We start from the raw sequence: 18,552 nt of genomic DNA on the forward strand, positions 1-18,552 counted from the left end.
TTCAGAGCAGTCGATGCAATTCAAGCCCACCCTTCAAATCTAAAAATGCGATTTTTTTTAATTCACAAATTTTTTCATACGAGCTGTCAATACAAACCCCAAACTAGAACTCTATATGAAGATGGTATGACAGATGCATACATGCATTAATCAAATTTAATTTTCATCGCAACTTTTTTATTAATTCCAGTTTTGACCTACCCTTTCTTCTTAACATATCCAGCTTTCACAAACTGTGCAGATTCATATGAATTGAATCCATTACTTACAGGTTAACATATAAACTCAAATCCTGCAGATATCATATTTACTCAAAAATAAGTCTTACATTTAAATGAAATTTTTTTAAAAAATGTAGGTGAATATTTTATTTCACTACACAACATAGTTCTGATTAGAATTTATTTGTTTCTAATCAGAATAAAACATAGCTACGAAATTAAATACAGTACTTAACTATGATACACGCTAGAAAGAAATATTAGGGGGGAGTAAATAAAAAACTGAAAGTTTTCAGATTTTAGATTACACCCAAAGGGGACTTTTCAATATCATGTTTTTTGTACTTAAATCATAAAATTCAATTCAAAAGCAATATCACAAAATAATCTTTAAAGAGCATATCTTTAGAATTTTTAGACTCCAGCGCGCGAGAACACAGTCTCACGCGCTGGAGATAAAAACGTTTTTATTTTCCGTATAGTGATGTCATTGTTCGCTTTGAAATCGTTGAGTTTGTTAATTAAAAATTCGTTAACGTTTTACAAAATATGAAGTTGATAATAAAAAATAATAATGATAATAAAACAAAATCAAATTATTGCTTCCAGATGCCCATATTAGGGTGGAGGATTACGTTAACGAAAATCTGGTGTCTCTAGGTGCTGTCGTTTTTTCACAATGCCAGAAATACACATATGATCATGCAGATTCTTCATTATTTAATTTCTTTAAATACAATGCAGCTCTCTAATATTTAGTGGCAACAATTTGGAAATTGAAACGCCACTTATGTGATTCGACGGAAAATGCGAAAACGAAATTAATAGCCCTTCTGAGCTAAAAAATTAATGGTACTTTATTTTTTAGCATACCAGTAATAAGTACAATGGATGCAGACCTAAACTGAAATCGCTCAATTAGACATGGATATTATAATTAGCAGAATTTATGTAGTTTATGCATAAACCACCTGTGTGGTTTATTTAACATTTAAACGAATTATTCTATACACTGTAATATTTAAACGCTTTGCTTTCTGTGCGCAATTTGACTTATTAAAATACTCGATCACAGACCCTGTGATATTTTAGAACAAAAATAGGCTGCCTTGTTTTTCGAGTAAATACGATACCGTAAAATGCATATCGCACAAATCAAGGTAACAGTAGTGAACAGCTATTTCCTTGAACACCGTTTCTCTTTCAGACACGCATTTTGACTTCGTGACGAACAAAGCAACCTTCAATCAAAACTTCGTAGACTAGACGATGAATAAACGAAACTGCAGAGTAACGCAGAGGCAAAAAGAAGCGTTATTAGAATTATAAGGACGGTTTCTACGAACAATTAAGCTTCGTCATGCTTGAAAGGAAGGATCTGTATTATGACTCATGGTTCAAATCGCTCATAGTAAACACTTACCAGTAGTGTTAACTGAAAGTATATGATACGGTCGATTTCATATAAAACAGCTCGATCTATTTTGTAAGTAAAATTGTTATAAAATAATGAAAAGTATCACTTTTGAACAATTTATATAACGTATCTATCGTACCCGCAATTCAAAGTAAAGAACATTCGACTGATGAACCATTCCATTTCTAGTGTGGTGTATTTAATTATGGCAAAGCACACTAGGGCTATCTGCCTAAGGGGAGGGATGCCTTCGTGGAGGACTTTCTAAGGGAAACTGGCTCGTATACACGTTACACATGGGGAAAACCACGAAAACACCCATGCAGCCAGCCCGTTCGCGGGATTCGAACCTCGGACCGAACTACCAGTGTTCAGCGACTTTACCGCTCGGCCGCTGGTGGGCCCATTCCATTTCTAGGTGAGGTAAAAAACGAAAAAGTATTTTTCTTTAGCCTTCTCCCAAAAAGCAAAGAGATAATAAAAAATAAAATTTAAAAAAAAAAAAAAAAACTGAAAGCTTTCAGATTTTATGTTATGCCCAAAGGAGCCTTTTTTTATTTAGACATACACGTTTCGAGAACATTTGTGCCAATGTCCGTTTGGGTTAGAAATATTTAGAAATCGCATGCCTTTAGAATTTCCGATAGACAGTCTCGAGCGCTGGAGATAAAAATGTCTTTTTCCGTTCAGGGTTGCAACTGCTCGCTTTGAAATCGTTTAGTTTGTTAATCAAAAACTCACTAAAGTTTTGCAAAATGAATATATAAACGAAATAGATAAACAAATTCGCAATTCTAAATTCGGGCTTCTACCTGCTCATATTCGGGTGGAAGACTACACTCTTCAAAATCTGATACTCTTCTATGATACTAAATTCATTTTTCTGAATTTGACTCGTTCGTAAGCTCGATTTTTTTCCTATAATGCAGCAACTTTAGGTGAAAAACTATTTAAAACACATTTTGTTGAAAATTTTGAGCAACAAAAATGCTTCAAAATATCAGACTATTTCCATAATTAATCTTAGTTAACAGCGTTCTTGAAAGAAATATGAAAAATTACTGAAATTTTTATCCTCATTTTGAAAACTAAAAAAAGCAACTCATTTTGAAAGCCACTTAAATTTTATTACTCTTATCAGGAATGAAAGAAAAGCTATTTCATATAGATATTTCTCATACAGAAATAATCTACGTTTCCTCAGAAAACGTTTTTATGGAGGAAAGGGAAAAGAGAAATCTCTGAAATTTCTGGGTACTGGATTTCAAAATTACGAAATGGGTCCATGGTTTGAAGGTTAACTTTATTTTCCCGAAATGTTTCTTTGATGGTTTCATATGCTTAAAACGGCGGGTTAATTTAAAGCAATTTAAGAAATCTGAACATTAAAAATGGGATATATACAGGGTGTACCGTTAATGTTGCGACAAACTTCTAGGGGATGTAGGGCACATCATAACGGTTAAGAATTGCGTAGGAAGGTATGTCTGGAAATGTCAGGAGTAAGTTGTGAAAAGAAACAAGAGCGATTAATTTGAAACATTTATTGGACATGAATACAAATGGGGTATGACAGCTGGAATGTTACTACAGATGCCTGTACCGGCAAAACAGAAAAGTACCCTAAGAAATCTGAACATTAAAAATGGGATATATACAGGATGTACCGTTAATGTTGCGACAAACTTCTAGGGGATGTAGTGCACATCATAAGGGTTAAGAATTGCGTAGGAAGGTATGTCCGGAAATGTCAGGAGTAAGTTGTGAAAAGAAACAAGAGCAATTAATTTGAAACATTTATTGGACATGAATACAAATGGTGTACGACAGCTGGAATGTTACTACAGATGCTCAAATGTTACTACAGATGCCTGCACGGGCAAAACAGAAAAGTACCCTTAATTTTAATGCTAATGAAATACATTAAAAAACAGTTTATATTCCCCATTTGCTATTTCTTAATTCCTTAAAACCTTTATTACATTTATAATTTATATAATATGCTTACATCATTTATGAATATTGACAGCTAAAGGTCTTTTAACTTACCATGCAAAGACTTTAGATATGTTCTACCAGCTGCAACCAGTTGTTTTGTGTATGGACCAAATTCATCGATAATGTTCTGAAATTATAAAACAGCAAAATTAAAGAAAATGCTGATAAACACACATTACATTAATAAAAGAGACAATATCTACAATAACTTATGATAAACATGCACATTTTCATCTAACTGATTTGAAAGTCACTGATTTTAACACACTAAATTAATCATTGCACCTTTCCGTGCCCTGATGTACTCCCAGGTAACTCCTCGCTGTTTTGGCAGAATTTCAAAAGCTTTTATGTATTAATCGGTAAATTATTGTTAAGGTTTTTGTATTTATTTAGCTAGTTTTAGTAGAATTTATAGTTAAAATTGTTTTATATTCCTGTGCGAGACTTATTTGAATAGAAAGCTCCGCCGGAAAAATTAAAATATAGGAGCACGCTCATTTAACATTTTAATAATAATTGTACTCTTTTGCTATCCAGAAGAGTCGAGAAAATACGAGAAGGTTCTCGTGCGTGATTTAAAAAGCTTATAAAAGCTGGAGGAAAACATCTCATTTCAGTTGTTGTTTGGATAACTGTTGTTGTTTACTGTAGCGAATTCGTGGAGAGATTGGATTAGCTTACTCTACGTTTCTCTGTTTTGAATAAAGTTCTGTTAAAAGTTTTAGTAGTTTAAAATATGATAAGAATAAATTTTATTCACTTTTCATCGGACTTGTGCATTCAATTTATTACGACCCCCGTACGCATGGAACAGTATCATGCGTCTGCATTTTATAAATCTTACATTTTCTCACTCAATCGCTGTACGATGTTAGCCGAAAAAGCTCCTTCGCAAAATCACATCTGCTATTACAAATCCACGGTTCAGCGAGGGCATTGCCCACCTTAACCCCCCCCCCAAAAAAAAAAAAAAAAAAAAAAAAAAAAAACTAATGACTCTACACTGGGCCAAAACTAAAGGGTGGTAGACATAGTTCGTCACCACCAGGATTTGGTGATTGGGTCCCCTCTGATGTAGACACCACATGACTTCCTTGCACCGCCTGTTAAATTATAAGCATTTTGGGGGGGGGCTGCATTTTATTTAAACTTATTTCCTCGAATTTTTCAGGCTTTATTAACCGATTCTTCAATGCAAGTCGAAAATGACATCAAAATTTGCAAATTTTGAATATCTCAATTAATTTTTGTCCCACGGGAGTCAAAATTTCTTGCAATTTTACTTTTTCATAACGAATTTAAAAATTTCCCAAATATAAGTATAGGAACCAGGAAATCGCATTAAACGCTTGATTTTTTTATTTTACTTTCTTTTTTTTTTTTTTTTTTTTTTTTTTTTTAAATTTTATTTTGGCATTGGCAAAACATGATTACTTTCGTGATTTAAAATACACTTCTGTAACTGGAAGTACATAACTGCGACCAATGATTGCCAAAAAAAGGTCGCATTATATATATATATATATATATATATATATATATATTAATAAGAGGAATGTTTAAAAGCTAATGCTAAAAAATACATTTGCACTACAGTTCCTTAGCAAAAATGTCAAATCATGTCACAATTAGAAACAACATCAAAGTAGTAAAAGCTATCTCGTAAAAACTAAAGGTAAAAATCACAAATCGAGATGACTTCAAAATCAAAAAAGGGTGATAAAAATACTGAAATTTTAACTTACAAAGAATTAAAAGAAACTCTTTTAAAATTAAATACATTTCAAATACACATTAAATATGTACAGAAATATGCAATAAATGGTAAATAGCTCAACTCGAGGTTTGAGCCGGATTTATCAAGGGAAAAGCAGCTCAAAACTCGAATAAGTTAATATCTACAGCGCGTTTCGTCCAACGATAATAATTGAGATTATAAACGTAGTTTCACTAACAGAAAAATACAACTCAATAATATAAAAAAGTTTAGCAAGTCCCAATTATATGGCTCCTTTTCCCGACGCGCGGTAATTTAAATTGCAAATGTCACACTTACTAATAAACAAGAAAGCCTAGTAAAGCAAATGTACAATGAAAATATACGAGCTAAAAAGCAATGGACGCGATGTAATTAAAATTGTAAATGTAAGTGATTATTAATTAAGCTATACAAGAAAGCCTAGTTAAGCAAATGTACAATTAAAATGAATAGCTAAAAAGCTATAAGTCCAAAAATTTTAAGATAAAAAAAATTTTAAGGGATGTCCCTTTAGCTAGAAAAATTATAAATTTTTTTTATGAGAAGAATCAAAAGAAACAGAATAAAACGTATCGAAATGGGTCTTGTAAAGACCAAAGAAGAAAATAAAAAAGGACGAAAAATACTTACGTCCGGGGCTGTAGTCTGTTCAACTTAAAAATGATCAAAAATGGCTGTTAAGGTTATCGTAAAAATACTTTTAAATTCGTGTCACAATCCATTTTGGAATAAAAAAATCCGTTATTCTGCCCGTATGTACAAATGTCCCCCCCCCAAAAAAAAAAAAACGTTGAAATGCATTCGAGAGCGGTAAAAATGGATATTTTCTTTGAAATATTATATCCGAAATTTTTGCGGTTACAGTACATCCTTTACTTCGTACAAGGAAATAAAAATAAATTTATAATGCAATGTTTCCTAGTGGTACATTACAGAATGTTTATGCAGAAAATGGCGTGTGTTTAAAATATCTGATATCCTTGAGCACTTCACGAATTTTTTTCAGTACGAATATATGACCATTAACTAAGAGACATCCTCGTTCCATGGAATTTAGGCTTATGCAAAATTCTCGTATCTTCCGAAATTCAGCTTGTTCAAGAGACCTCATACCTCATTTTCTGTAATAAGTACCATTCATCATTGAAGATGGCCAGAGTTAAAGGCTTAAAACCACTTACCATGTTTCCCTTCCGGGTTAGATAATGGTTATGGAGAAAACTGGTTTCACCCTTCGCCACAGCGATACCAACGGGGCTGTGCGTAATATCCGTCCCCCAATAAAACCAGTAAAGCACAAAAGGGTTAATCAACTTCACACGTCACAAAGAAAAAAATATCCTAACTTATCAAGAAATTGAATCTCATCCAATGTTAAATTGCCGCTTTTTAAGTTAGAATGATAGAATCAGCTTTATGATTTTAAATGCAGATGATGAAAATATTTTTTTGGACCGAAAATTGGTCAACATTCCTCAAGAAGAATATAAGATACAACGATAGCGACCGTAGTCATGAAAACTACCCTTTACTATCGTCGAACATTACCTAGATCAACATTTTTACCCTTACGGAAACTTTTTGAAATACTGGTGTTTAAGATTACTGAAAAATCATCGTTATCACCATATCGTTTCTCTTAAAATTCACACACACACACACACACAAAAAAAGAGTAAAAACAAACCTGAAAGGTTTATTATTTTAAATTACGTCCAAAGGGGCATTTTTTAAATATTTTGTGTGTTACCTTTATTCATTAAATATCATGTTCCTCGCACTTAGACCATAAAATTCAGTTCAACAGCAATATGGCAAAATAATTTTTAAATGAGCCTATCTTTAGAATTTCCGATACAATCTCGTTCGCTGGAGATAAAAATGTTTTTTTGTTTTTCCGTACAGTGTTGCCATTGCTCGCTTTGAAATCGTTAGATGTGTTAATCAAAAATTCGTTAAAGTTTTACAAAATATGAAATCAATAATAAAACAAATTCCAAATTTCGGCTTCTTGATGCCCATATTCGCAGGAGGATTACGTTATCTAAAATTTGATGGCTCCAGGTGCCGTTGTTTAATCACAATGCGGGAAACACTCGTACATACATTTATGCAGATTCTTCATTATTTTTTTTTTATATTCTTTAAATATAATAAGAGGGTGATAATATTTGGTGGCAACAATTTGAAAAGTGAAACAACGTTTGTAGTGAATGACCGCAAAATGCCAAAGTGAAATTAATTGTCCCTCTGGGCAAATTGCTTCTTTGGACTAATAAATGACCGCGAAATAAAGAGTGTGTACGTGTGTATTTAATTATGGAAAAGTACACTAGGGCTATCTGCCTAAGGGGATGGATGACTCCGTGGAGGACTTTCTACGGGAAACTTCCTCGTATACACGTTACACATGGGGAAAACCACGAAAACACCCATGCCCATGCAGCCAGCCCGTTCGCGGGATTCGAACCTCGGACCGAACTACCAGTGTTCAGCGAAATAAAGAAGTGAAGTTTGTCTACGATTTCCATTTATCTGAGATTTCGCTTAGTTACAACCCCCCAGGAAAAAAAAATATCTATAAACCCCATACCAAAATGCACTGCAAGTGGCATGCGTATGTTGCTAACTGCACGGTTACTCATAAGTTTGTGAAATATTTTTAAAAATTGAACAAATAAAATTTGTAGTCAATATTAAACTTTATTATACTGGAACAAAGGTTAAATGCTCATTTTATGAGTCTAAGAAACTACTTTTAAACAAGTTTTGGTATCTACCAGTTTCTAAAATTTATGTTGTTCAATTTTTAAAACACATTAAAAAATAATTTAAATAAATGTGCATATGCATTTGAAGTTTTAGAAAGGGAGGGGATATGATCTAGTAATCTTAAGAGGGATGCATGGGGCAAAAAATGTTTCAGAACCTCTGGATTAGCCTTTTCTCTCATGTTTCTCTAGCTGAAGACGGGAAGACGGAAAACCTCAACTGAGAAATATTAACTAACATAGTCTTGGACACTTAGCAAATAATCTCGTGTTGAAAGGATCAAAGAATTCTGGATCTGAGGCACGCCTTATGAATAAATCAGTTCAGCTGAGTACGCGTCGATGGATGAAGTGGCTCATCGAAAAACCACTCAAACGTCATCGTTACGATTCAAGGCCAGACTGAATTTTATCACTATTTCTTATAAGGCGTGATAAGAGCATACATAATACGTTTTATAACTGTTCTCACTATGCTTTAGCGAAGAACTCGTGTCGGCGCAATCCATGAAGTGTGTAATCATGCGAATGGAACTCCGGACTTTTTTAATGGTCGTGAACTTCGTCTTCTTCAAGAGCGTGCAGCAAGGTTTACAAACACTTAACGGTATGGACATAAGTGGGCAAAGAGTACAAGTGCCTTGTAATTGCGTGAACGATTTTTTTTAAACACAATTTTAACTTTATTTCTCTATTTCTTGGTCTGCGAGTTGGTTGATCCTCAATTCTGCGTTGAATCCTCTTGTGCTGTAGATTCGATATTGCCGTAAATTTCGCTAACTATTTAACCCCTTCGAGCCGGGTAGCGAAAACGCGCGCTTATCGCTGAGGCCGGCAGTGTCTTACGCGAGCGTCTCTCCAGGGCCGGGGGCTTTTTTGCTACTAAGCCTAAATCCATGAAATTTCCGAAGTATAAATGCATTGTTTAATAATGCTCTATAGAGTATTTAAACGGCTTATGCTTTATAGATATTTATATATATATACACTTTAATTACGTTATTTCTTGTTTAAATGCATATTTTACACATTTTATTTTAATTACTCACCATTTTATGAATTTTAACATTATACCTCTGAAAACTAAATATATTACTTAAAATTCTCTTTTCGTATGAAAAATTTGAAAACAGGGATCTACACACAGTCCTACGTTACATTCCTTGCACTCGTAATAACTCATTTGCCGTTTTGGAGGATTTTTCCGGGAATGTGAACAAACGAAGCATCGTCGTCTCATTTTCTTATCAGTCTCTTCTGAACAAAGTTTTGGAAAATGTCTTTCAGTTAATCTTTCAGAATCAATATCAGAATATCAGAATTTCAGAATCAATATCTGAAATATTTTGCATCATTTCTGCTATTTCATGCTCTGTTAAACATTTTCGACGCTTCGACATTGCAACGGTAAAAACAAAGAATTCACGTCTAACAAGATCTAATTATTTTCTAAAAACTGAACTGCAAACCGAAATGCCCAAAGCTTTAGAGCAAATAAAACTTCTCTACTTACAGTAAACAACTACCACGTGCGAATAAAGTGCGATTTAAAGAGACGTCATAAATTACGCCATTCGGAAACATTTACTTTCCCGTTTGTTTATATAATCAAAAACACGTGTATGTGAGTCATGCTTCTCTCATTTCAAGTAGAAGGTCTAATGTACATGTATCTGAAACCATATGGACATACAGTGCCATCTTGTGGCAGAAATTATAGTTTGAAAAACGTTCCAAAGTACTGGCACAAATACGTGACAGTCGGTAGAGAACGGAACAATCCTCTGGCACGTCTGCGTGTCGGCCGGTAGATAAGTGTTCGTTGCTGGCACGTATACGTGACAGTCGGCGCGAAGGGGTTAAACACACAGGTTAAAAAAATCAGTATGCTCATTCACATGTCTGGTCCGTGTGGATCCCCAAAATAAAACCGATGAATATTTAAAAACAAATCATAATTCAAATGGATGCATTATATTAAATAATTATTCTTCAGATATTTTGATCAAAAATATCGAAATCAACCAGAGTCATCAATAAATTAGTACGTGACAAACGTTCAAAAGAGACAAGAGTACATCTAGACGATGGGAAATCACATAGGAATGCATGGTCAGAAAATGCTTTCCTGGCCCGGGAGGAAGAACACAAACGGTGAGAGAAAATACGTTTTATTATAGTACAACAGAAATCTACAAATGACAGCAAAAACAAAAACGATCGTCATTAAAGAAGGTGTTCGAAATTACGACCCCGGACGGTGATGCAGCCCTCACATCTCCCCGCATAGCAGATCCGCATCACGAACTGAAGATGCATGACGCGCGGTTCCTGCATCACGGTCCGGGTCGTAATTTCGAACACATTCTTTCATGATCATCGTTGTCTTTTCATGTGGTTATTTCTTTGATTTTGTCGTACTTCGACTAACAAACGTGTTTTCTCACTCCGTTCGTGTCCTTCTTGACTTTTGTGTCGCCACTACAGCGCCAGGAAAGCGTTTCCGACCATGCATTCCTATGTGATTTCCCATCGTCTAGGTTACTCTAACTCTCCTGAAAATTTGTCAACGCTGTACTGATACACCCTGTATGTATTTTTCACATATTTCGCATAGAGTTTTGACTTTGCTACCTTTCTTTCGAGGACAGTAAAAGCATCGCGATTTTCGTACTGATTCATTTTCTGACGAAACTGGTTTATTAATTTTCCTCTTATTAACTTTTCAATTCCTCTACGAAGTTCATGAGATAAAGGAGTCCAATTTCGACGTGTTATGTGATCTCTATAAGGGCTTTTCGAAGAGGAATCGGATTTTCTTCCCTCTTATTTACTTCTTCGTTGAGTTGGTATTTAATTATTACCATACAGATGTTAAAGTATGGCATGAAAAATAACCATAGGACAACAAGAGTACATCTAGACGATGGGAAATCACATAGGAATGCATGGTCAGAAAATGCTTTCCTGGCCCGGGAGGAAGAACACAAACGGTGAGAGAAAATACGTTTTATTATAGTACAACAGAAATCTACAAATGACAGCAAAAACAAAAACGATCGTCATTAAAGAAGGTGTTCGAAATTACGACCCCGGACGGTGATGCAGCCCTCACATCTCCCCGCATAGCAGATCCGCATCACGAACTGAAGATGCATGACGCGCGGTTCCTGCATCACGGTCCGGGTCGTAATTTCGAACACATTCTTTCATGATCATCGTTGTCTTTTCATGTGGTTATTTCTTTGATTTTGTCGTACTTCGACTAACAAACGTGTTTTCTCACTCCGTTCGTGTCCTTCTTGACTTTTGTGTCGCCACTACAGCGCCAGGAAAGCGTTTCCGACTTTACTTCTTGCCACAGAATACTTAGCGCATATCTGATCTAATACGTCTACACCAACTTTTGTGATGTTGTAATCATTTCAGGTTTTCCATTTTCTGAACTAATATTTTTAATAGCATGCATAGTGGACATTAAACAAATACCTCTGCTTTCTTTCCTCGGAACATATGAAGAAATAGTAATTCCTTCTTAAAGCCAAATTCCGAAGTTCCAACAGTTGCTTGCTGTTTGGTTTTGATTCGGGAGAGATTTCCCGCTTATTCATTTTCAGAGTTTCCAGTTCAAACCCTTCACTTTTCAATTTTCACATAGTTCTATCAACATAAACCAGTTATCAACAATGATATTTCGGTTAGTTAGGTTTCTCAAGAAGTGGTGTAAATTTTAAAACATTCTGTTAATGTGTTCTACGGGTTCGTCGATTTGGAGTGATTAATGACGATACATGATAAAGAATCAAAACACAACTTATTCGCCAGTATTGCGTAGGACAGTTCTTAAGACAGGTTTTCAGTCGTCGAAAAACTACGACAAACACGTTGAGTCAATCAGCAACACAGCCTTCAAGCTAAAACAGGTAAAAACGGTAGAAACAGCTTCACGGCAAAGCTCTACAATACAGCTCCCGACTCGGTTCGGTAGCTCTCAAAACACTGCTACTGAAGTCAACATACTCAAGATACTCCGCGTACAAGCAGGGTGCATATATATATATATTTCTGCCCTGCCTTCGAGAACATTCTCGGGAAAACCAGTAAACATTCTAGAACGAATTCTCTCGCACCATCTATGGCATTTCGCCAATTTTATTGCCAAATTTCGCAGAGTTTGGCACCTTGTCCTCCCTTGCCACTTTCCGAGAACCCTAAACTCGCTTTGCGGGGAAGCTATCTTACCGCAGCTGGGCTTTTCGTAACACACTCTTAGGTGGTACCAACAGGCCATTTTTCTGTGGATTTTCTTCTTTTCCACAGTAAATACAGGCATTGCATAGGTAAAATGTACCAGAATCGCACATGCACATGTTCTTTAGGATATATTTAGATAGTGTTTTAGGCATATACATCCTAAATTAATTTCAACCTCGGAAAAGGGCTAACATTTCATTAATTATGAGATATTATAGATTGTACAGGGACTGGCAATTATTTATAAATGAATCCCATATTTCTCTGTCTCAATTTTATCTTGTGCCCCCCCCCCCACCCATTTCTCGTAATAACATCATCAGATGGCAAATTTGATAGCAGTTGACGCTCACTGTAGCCCGAAAAATGTCCTTTGCAGTCAGTTCCATCAGATGCAAAAAGTGAAGTAACATCTTCTTTAGAAGATTTCATCACACCTGATAAATATAGCAATCCAACAAATGCTTTTAATTTGATAAAGACATTTAATCCAATAAATGCTTTTAATTTGATAAAGACATTTAGTCTAAAGCGGAGTATTTTCTTTGTTGCCATTTATTTCTTTTATTCTGTTATTAGTAAGATTCATATTTAATTCAAAATATTATTAGTAATAAATGACAATCAATGCAATTAAATTAATGCTTTTAATTCGAAAAGATCCAGACATTTTGCCTAGATTGGAATTTATTTTATTTCTTTTTTCTTTTATTAGCACAGATTATATTAATATTAGATTCAAGATATCATCAGTAGTAAATAACGATAAATAAAGCAATCCAATAAATGCTTTTAAATCGAAAAGATCCAGACATTTTGCCTACAGTGGAATATTTTCTTTAATGAATTTATGTCTTCTTTTCTTTTATTATAATATATAATATTAGATACAAAATGTGATCACTAATAAATAATCTCCAAGCTCCAAGTACATCATATTATCCTCGAGCACCCGGAAAATGCAGCACAATATTCTTTTTACGAGTTTGTTTTCTATATTCTTTTGACCATATATAACATATTTTTCCCCATTAAAAAAAAGAATCATTTAAATTTTTTTCATAATTTTCTTCCATTTCATTGCCGTACTGATCGCTTGCCTCAAATACATTTTCATCAATGTCACTTTCTTCGTTATCGAGTAAAAAAAAAAAAATGGGAGTCATTCGGTAATATCCTGAATCTGCTCATCAGTCAAAGGCCGCTTATTACGATAAATTTGTCGTGCCATTATCAAAAAACCGAAAAATTTGTATAACAAAAGACGAAAATAGATTTTAATCCAAATCAAAAGTAATTCGAACAACACACACACACACACACACACAACAAACAAACCAAACACCCACATTCCCGTACATGTCGGGTCCGCGAGGACGTTTTTATTTGTACACACTAAACTATTCAAGTCTAGACAATGAATGACCTTCAACACGTAATTTATAAGTTAAAAAGAGACCGTGCAAAGATAGAATGCCATTTGTTGAGATACTGCGGAAATTTACGCAAAAATATTTCTCAAGGGGTCCGCGCGGACTCCCTATATGCTTAAGGGTAACTTCATCAGTGACGCTCATAATACATACAGCTTTTATTACTTATTTTTATAATGCTTATTAATGCTAAAAAAATATCATGTTTGCTTTTCGGATGATAAAGCATATCCCTTATAACTTACTGTTACTTTTGTGGTGCATAATTTATTTTCACGAAGCTCATAGCGCTTACAACTAATTTTTAGGTGCTACTTTGGTAGAAGGTTGCACGGATTTTTGGCGATTTACGTTGGCGCGGTTTTTACAATCGTCAGCCATCTTGAAAAACGCTGTTTTTACGTATTTTACGCATAGTAAAGTATTCGAAACTTTAAAAAAATTAATATCCTTAAAAATAATGGATTAATTTTTTGTTGAAAATGTCGTTTTTTAAGATAGCAGGCAAATGTAAATAAATACATTTACTATGAGCATAAAATACTAAAGTAAGGTTCAATTATTACATTCATATAGCAAAGAAATAGAATAAAAACACCGCTATAAAAACATTGCGCCAACGTTTAATTGGATTAAAATATTACTTAAATTTAATATCGAATTAAAAACATCATACCAACTTTTAAAAGAATTGAAATATTACTTAAATTGAATATCGAATTAAAAACATCATACCAACGTTTAAAAGAATTAAAATATTAATTAAATTAAAGACCTTTAAAGTAAGTTTTATAGGATATAATTATTTAACATTAAAACATATGTGGCAATAAATATCTCGGCAATTTTTGAAAACAGTGTATTAATTTTTTAATAAAAATTGAAGTAAGTATACAATTATAAAGTAAAAGAAAAGTATGTACTTACATTTTTTTGAGTATTTAACCTGCCGTATGAAATCGAAATCATAATTTAGATATCAATGAACAAAATTTGAAAAATTTAATATAATTTTAAAAATGTAATCTAAGGAAAATTTTTAAATGTAATCTAAGGAATTCGAAGAGATGAATAATAAAATTTTAAAATGGCGGGGTAATGCACAAATATTCAGTAACCAATCGGGGAGCTGATTACATCACGAATAGAATTAAAATTATTTAAATAATCATACATAATAAAATAATTTAAAAAATGCAAAATTAAATTGTATTTTAATACTTAACAGCCATAAATAATGTTTAAAACATTAAATTTATAGATATTAAAACCAATTACTTTTAAAGTAACGTGACGTCATTCATTACATCATCCAGAACATAAAATTCCATAAAATATCATAAACAATAAAATTTTTATTTCAAATAAAAATGCAAAATTTAATTGATTTTTAACATTTAGAAGCCATAAATAATATTTAAAACACGGAATTTACGCATAATAAAACGCATTATTTTTAAAATAAAATGACAACAAGGTATCGGTTACCATAAATAACTTGTCTTGCAATGGGTTTACAGTTAGTCGTATCGTCCCCCCCCCCCAAATTGGCAAAATCCGTGCAACCGTCTACCAAAGTACTTTTTATAATGATCATGACTTAATAACGCTGAAAAATATGATGAAAACAAATGACGAATAATTTGACGGAAATAATTTACACAAGGTAGTAATAATTTTAGAAATTAATTAAACCAATCAAAATGATATCGAAATCGAAACTAATTGATTTCGAATTAAATTTTCGGACAGACGTAAACTAAGGGAACCCCCTGGTGCAGCTTCAAAATCCGACTTTTCCCCCCTCCTTACCTCTACCGTAGAAATGGTTTTTACTGAACATTCTCATACATATATATTTGTAATGACAAAACAATATTCTCCCCAAAATATTTCAAAATTCAACGCAATTTTGTTTAGTATTGAAATATTCTCACATAGCCTTGCTTACGATCGAATCGAATATCACTGAATTTCGATCCTTATATTATCATAAGAGTAACATTATTGCAAATGAAATTCTTCCAGAATTTCTTAATTTACTGAATAGGTTTTTCACAACTACTCGACTTACTTTTCAGCGAGCACGTGGTTGTTAAACGATGATGCATTTAAACCAACATTCATTATTGGCGGAAGCCATGATTTTACGTGATGAGAGGGTATACTATATTAAATAACTCAAAACAGAAATTTATATGAATTAAATGCAATCTTGAGCCATCGGATTAATCATTTGACTAAACTTGACATATATGTCCCACAGAATAATAGGTGTGCTTATAGTAAGTCCATCGCTACGTGTGGGACATATGTATCCCACCATTAACTACGGCTGGGACATATCTGTCCCCACCCAGCCTTTGGCTTGAAAACAATTTGTGAAAAAAATTCCGAATGCTAAATTTACCTTATTTATGACATATTTCGTTCACTTGAATAGGAAACGGGGTAATATATTTTTTTAATTCGTAGTCAATGGTTAAAAGGCCCGTACTGTTTCATAATTGTTGTTACGCTGATTAAGAAAATAATTTTCCCCAGTTAAGCAGTGATGTATTAATTTAATTATTTTTCCTTATTCAATAGCCTATGATTTACAATACATGAAAATTAAGTACTTGGTTTTAGTTAAATGCACTGAAAAGCTATTCCAATATTTTTGGTCATATGAGACTAAAATTAAAATTATGAGGTTGAACTGAAAATTGTACCAAGGAATTTCAAAGAGTTACACTAACAGAATTTCAAGAACAAATAGAGCTAATAGTATACGAAGTGCATTTATAACAATGTTTACACTCAATTCCCTTAAAATTCTCCTTGACAGTTGCGATTTGAAATGCGCCACTGTTAACTTGACTGATTTGAAATGCCTTGACAGTTGCGATTTGAAATGCCCCTTGATTTTATTTTTTGTTGCCACACATTTCCTAAAATTATTTAGTCAAGAAATATAATTATTTTATTTCCTAATTTAAAAAAAATTTAAATAACTGCGTAAAAATTCTATGATTATAAAATCGTTCCGAGATACAGTGTATCAAATGCAAAACATCCAGGCCACTCTGATATTCGGTTAAATTCGACTTATAGCATTTTCCATGCTCATTTCGAATTCCACGTATCATATTACACTCATGTTGAGGAAACACCACCATACAATCTTTCTTTCACGAGCCCTGGCAAAATATATTATAATTCGTTTTAACATTTCAAAGCACATTTCACATTTCAGGGGAAAAAAGCTAAAATATATCCAGTCTTATTTATTAGTCAAGCAAACTGAAATTTTTAAATATAAATAACATGCAACAGCAATACCTGTAACTCTTATTTATAGATAAACTAGCCGCTATGCGGCCAGCCTTCGTCTGACTTTTAAATGTACCGGGAAAATGCCTAAAAGAAACACCAGACATTAAATTTAGAAACTGCACAGAATTTTACTCTGCAGAACAACTTTATCAAAAAAAAAAAATTACAATGAAATAAGCAATATCCCTTAATACAAATCTTAATTATCCTAATAAATAAATTAATCAATTTCCCGTTCCCGACAAACGTCCATTATCCAAGAGACACATTAAATTTAAAAACTGCACAGAATTATCGCCCTCATGTTTCCAAGTGGCAACATGTGCTGGAGAGAGAATTAGCGATTTGATGAGATTTCCTCAAAAAAATAAATTAATAAAAAAAAAATAAAATTATCATTCGAATTTTGAAAAAAAAAAAAAAAAATCGCTTCGAGGTGCACTGGCTCTTGTCTAGATGAACCTCTATGTTCAAAATTTCGTAGCCCTGGGTCTATTAGCTTACGCGCAACACGAATGAAACACGCACACACAGACACACAGACAGACTCTTCTTTTTTATATATATAGATAAGCTTATTCGCGCACTAAGTAATTCAATGCCGAGTTACTTCCCACTTAATTCAATGTTTTCCTTTTTTAGCTCTTTTAATGGGAAATATATCGCAACACATTCTGGAACACGCCGTTACTCCATTCAATGAGAGATATCAGACCACAAGCTGATGTTTATATAAATCTTATGAGATAAAAAACATAGTTTACTACCCTTGTGCGTTAATTTGATATCCATATCTAACAGTATACAGCCATCGAGCAAAAGAATTTGTTTAAAGGAATCTTTACACACGGTATCAAAGTTAAACAAGAGGTTAAATAAGAATTCCACGAAACTTCATGAAAGTCAGCAAGAAAGTAACATTAAATTTCCCTATCGCTAGACATAGCATACTTATCAAAGTGATAACAAAAGATAAATCTTCAGGATATATTTTTCTGAACTGGGCATAAAACTAGAGTTTGTGTTCTGAATTTATAATAAAACGATATTTTCTATTTAAAGTAATAGTTAAATTATCGTCTAACCGTAGCGAAAAACTGTATCACTTGTACAACAACAACAACAACAACAAAAAAAAAAAAAAAAAAAAAAAAGCCTTAAAACTGGTTACCAGAAAAGAACTAAATAGCAGCAAAATTCTTAATATGTTTTCAGAAAAGCCGCAGGAAGGTGAACTACCGCTTGTTTGTTCGGTACGTTCACAGACTTTATTTCACACTTGCATGCGTGAATGCTGAAACCAAATGTATCTTCAGGAACCAATTTAAATCACAAAAATCATCATCATTTCGGACTAATCACATTTAATCAATTTTTG

The 18,552-nt window shown here is 33.3% G+C and overlaps 1 protein-coding gene across 3 annotated transcripts in view; it reads right to left on the reverse strand.

Moving 5' to 3' along the window:
• Positions 1 to 18,552, reverse strand: part of LOC118180875 (BAR/IMD domain-containing adapter protein 2-like) — a 259,049-nt gene that overhangs the window by 101,194 nt on the left and 139,303 nt on the right. For all 3 annotated transcript variants that reach the window (XM_035349934.2, XM_035349935.2, XM_085812874.1), the window contains exon 2: positions 3,688 to 3,763. In XM_035349934.2, the coding sequence (XP_035205825.1) occupies positions 3,688 to 3,763 (76 nt within the window). The remainder of the gene's footprint in view (positions 1 to 3,687; positions 3,764 to 18,552) is intronic.

The sequence above is a fragment of the Stegodyphus dumicola genome, chromosome 3, assembly GCF_044657685.1.
Source record: "Stegodyphus dumicola isolate Sdum_Otavi_A_Nest chromosome 3, ASM4465768v1".
Lineage (NCBI taxonomy): Eukaryota > Metazoa > Arthropoda > Arachnida > Araneae > Eresidae > Stegodyphus > Stegodyphus dumicola.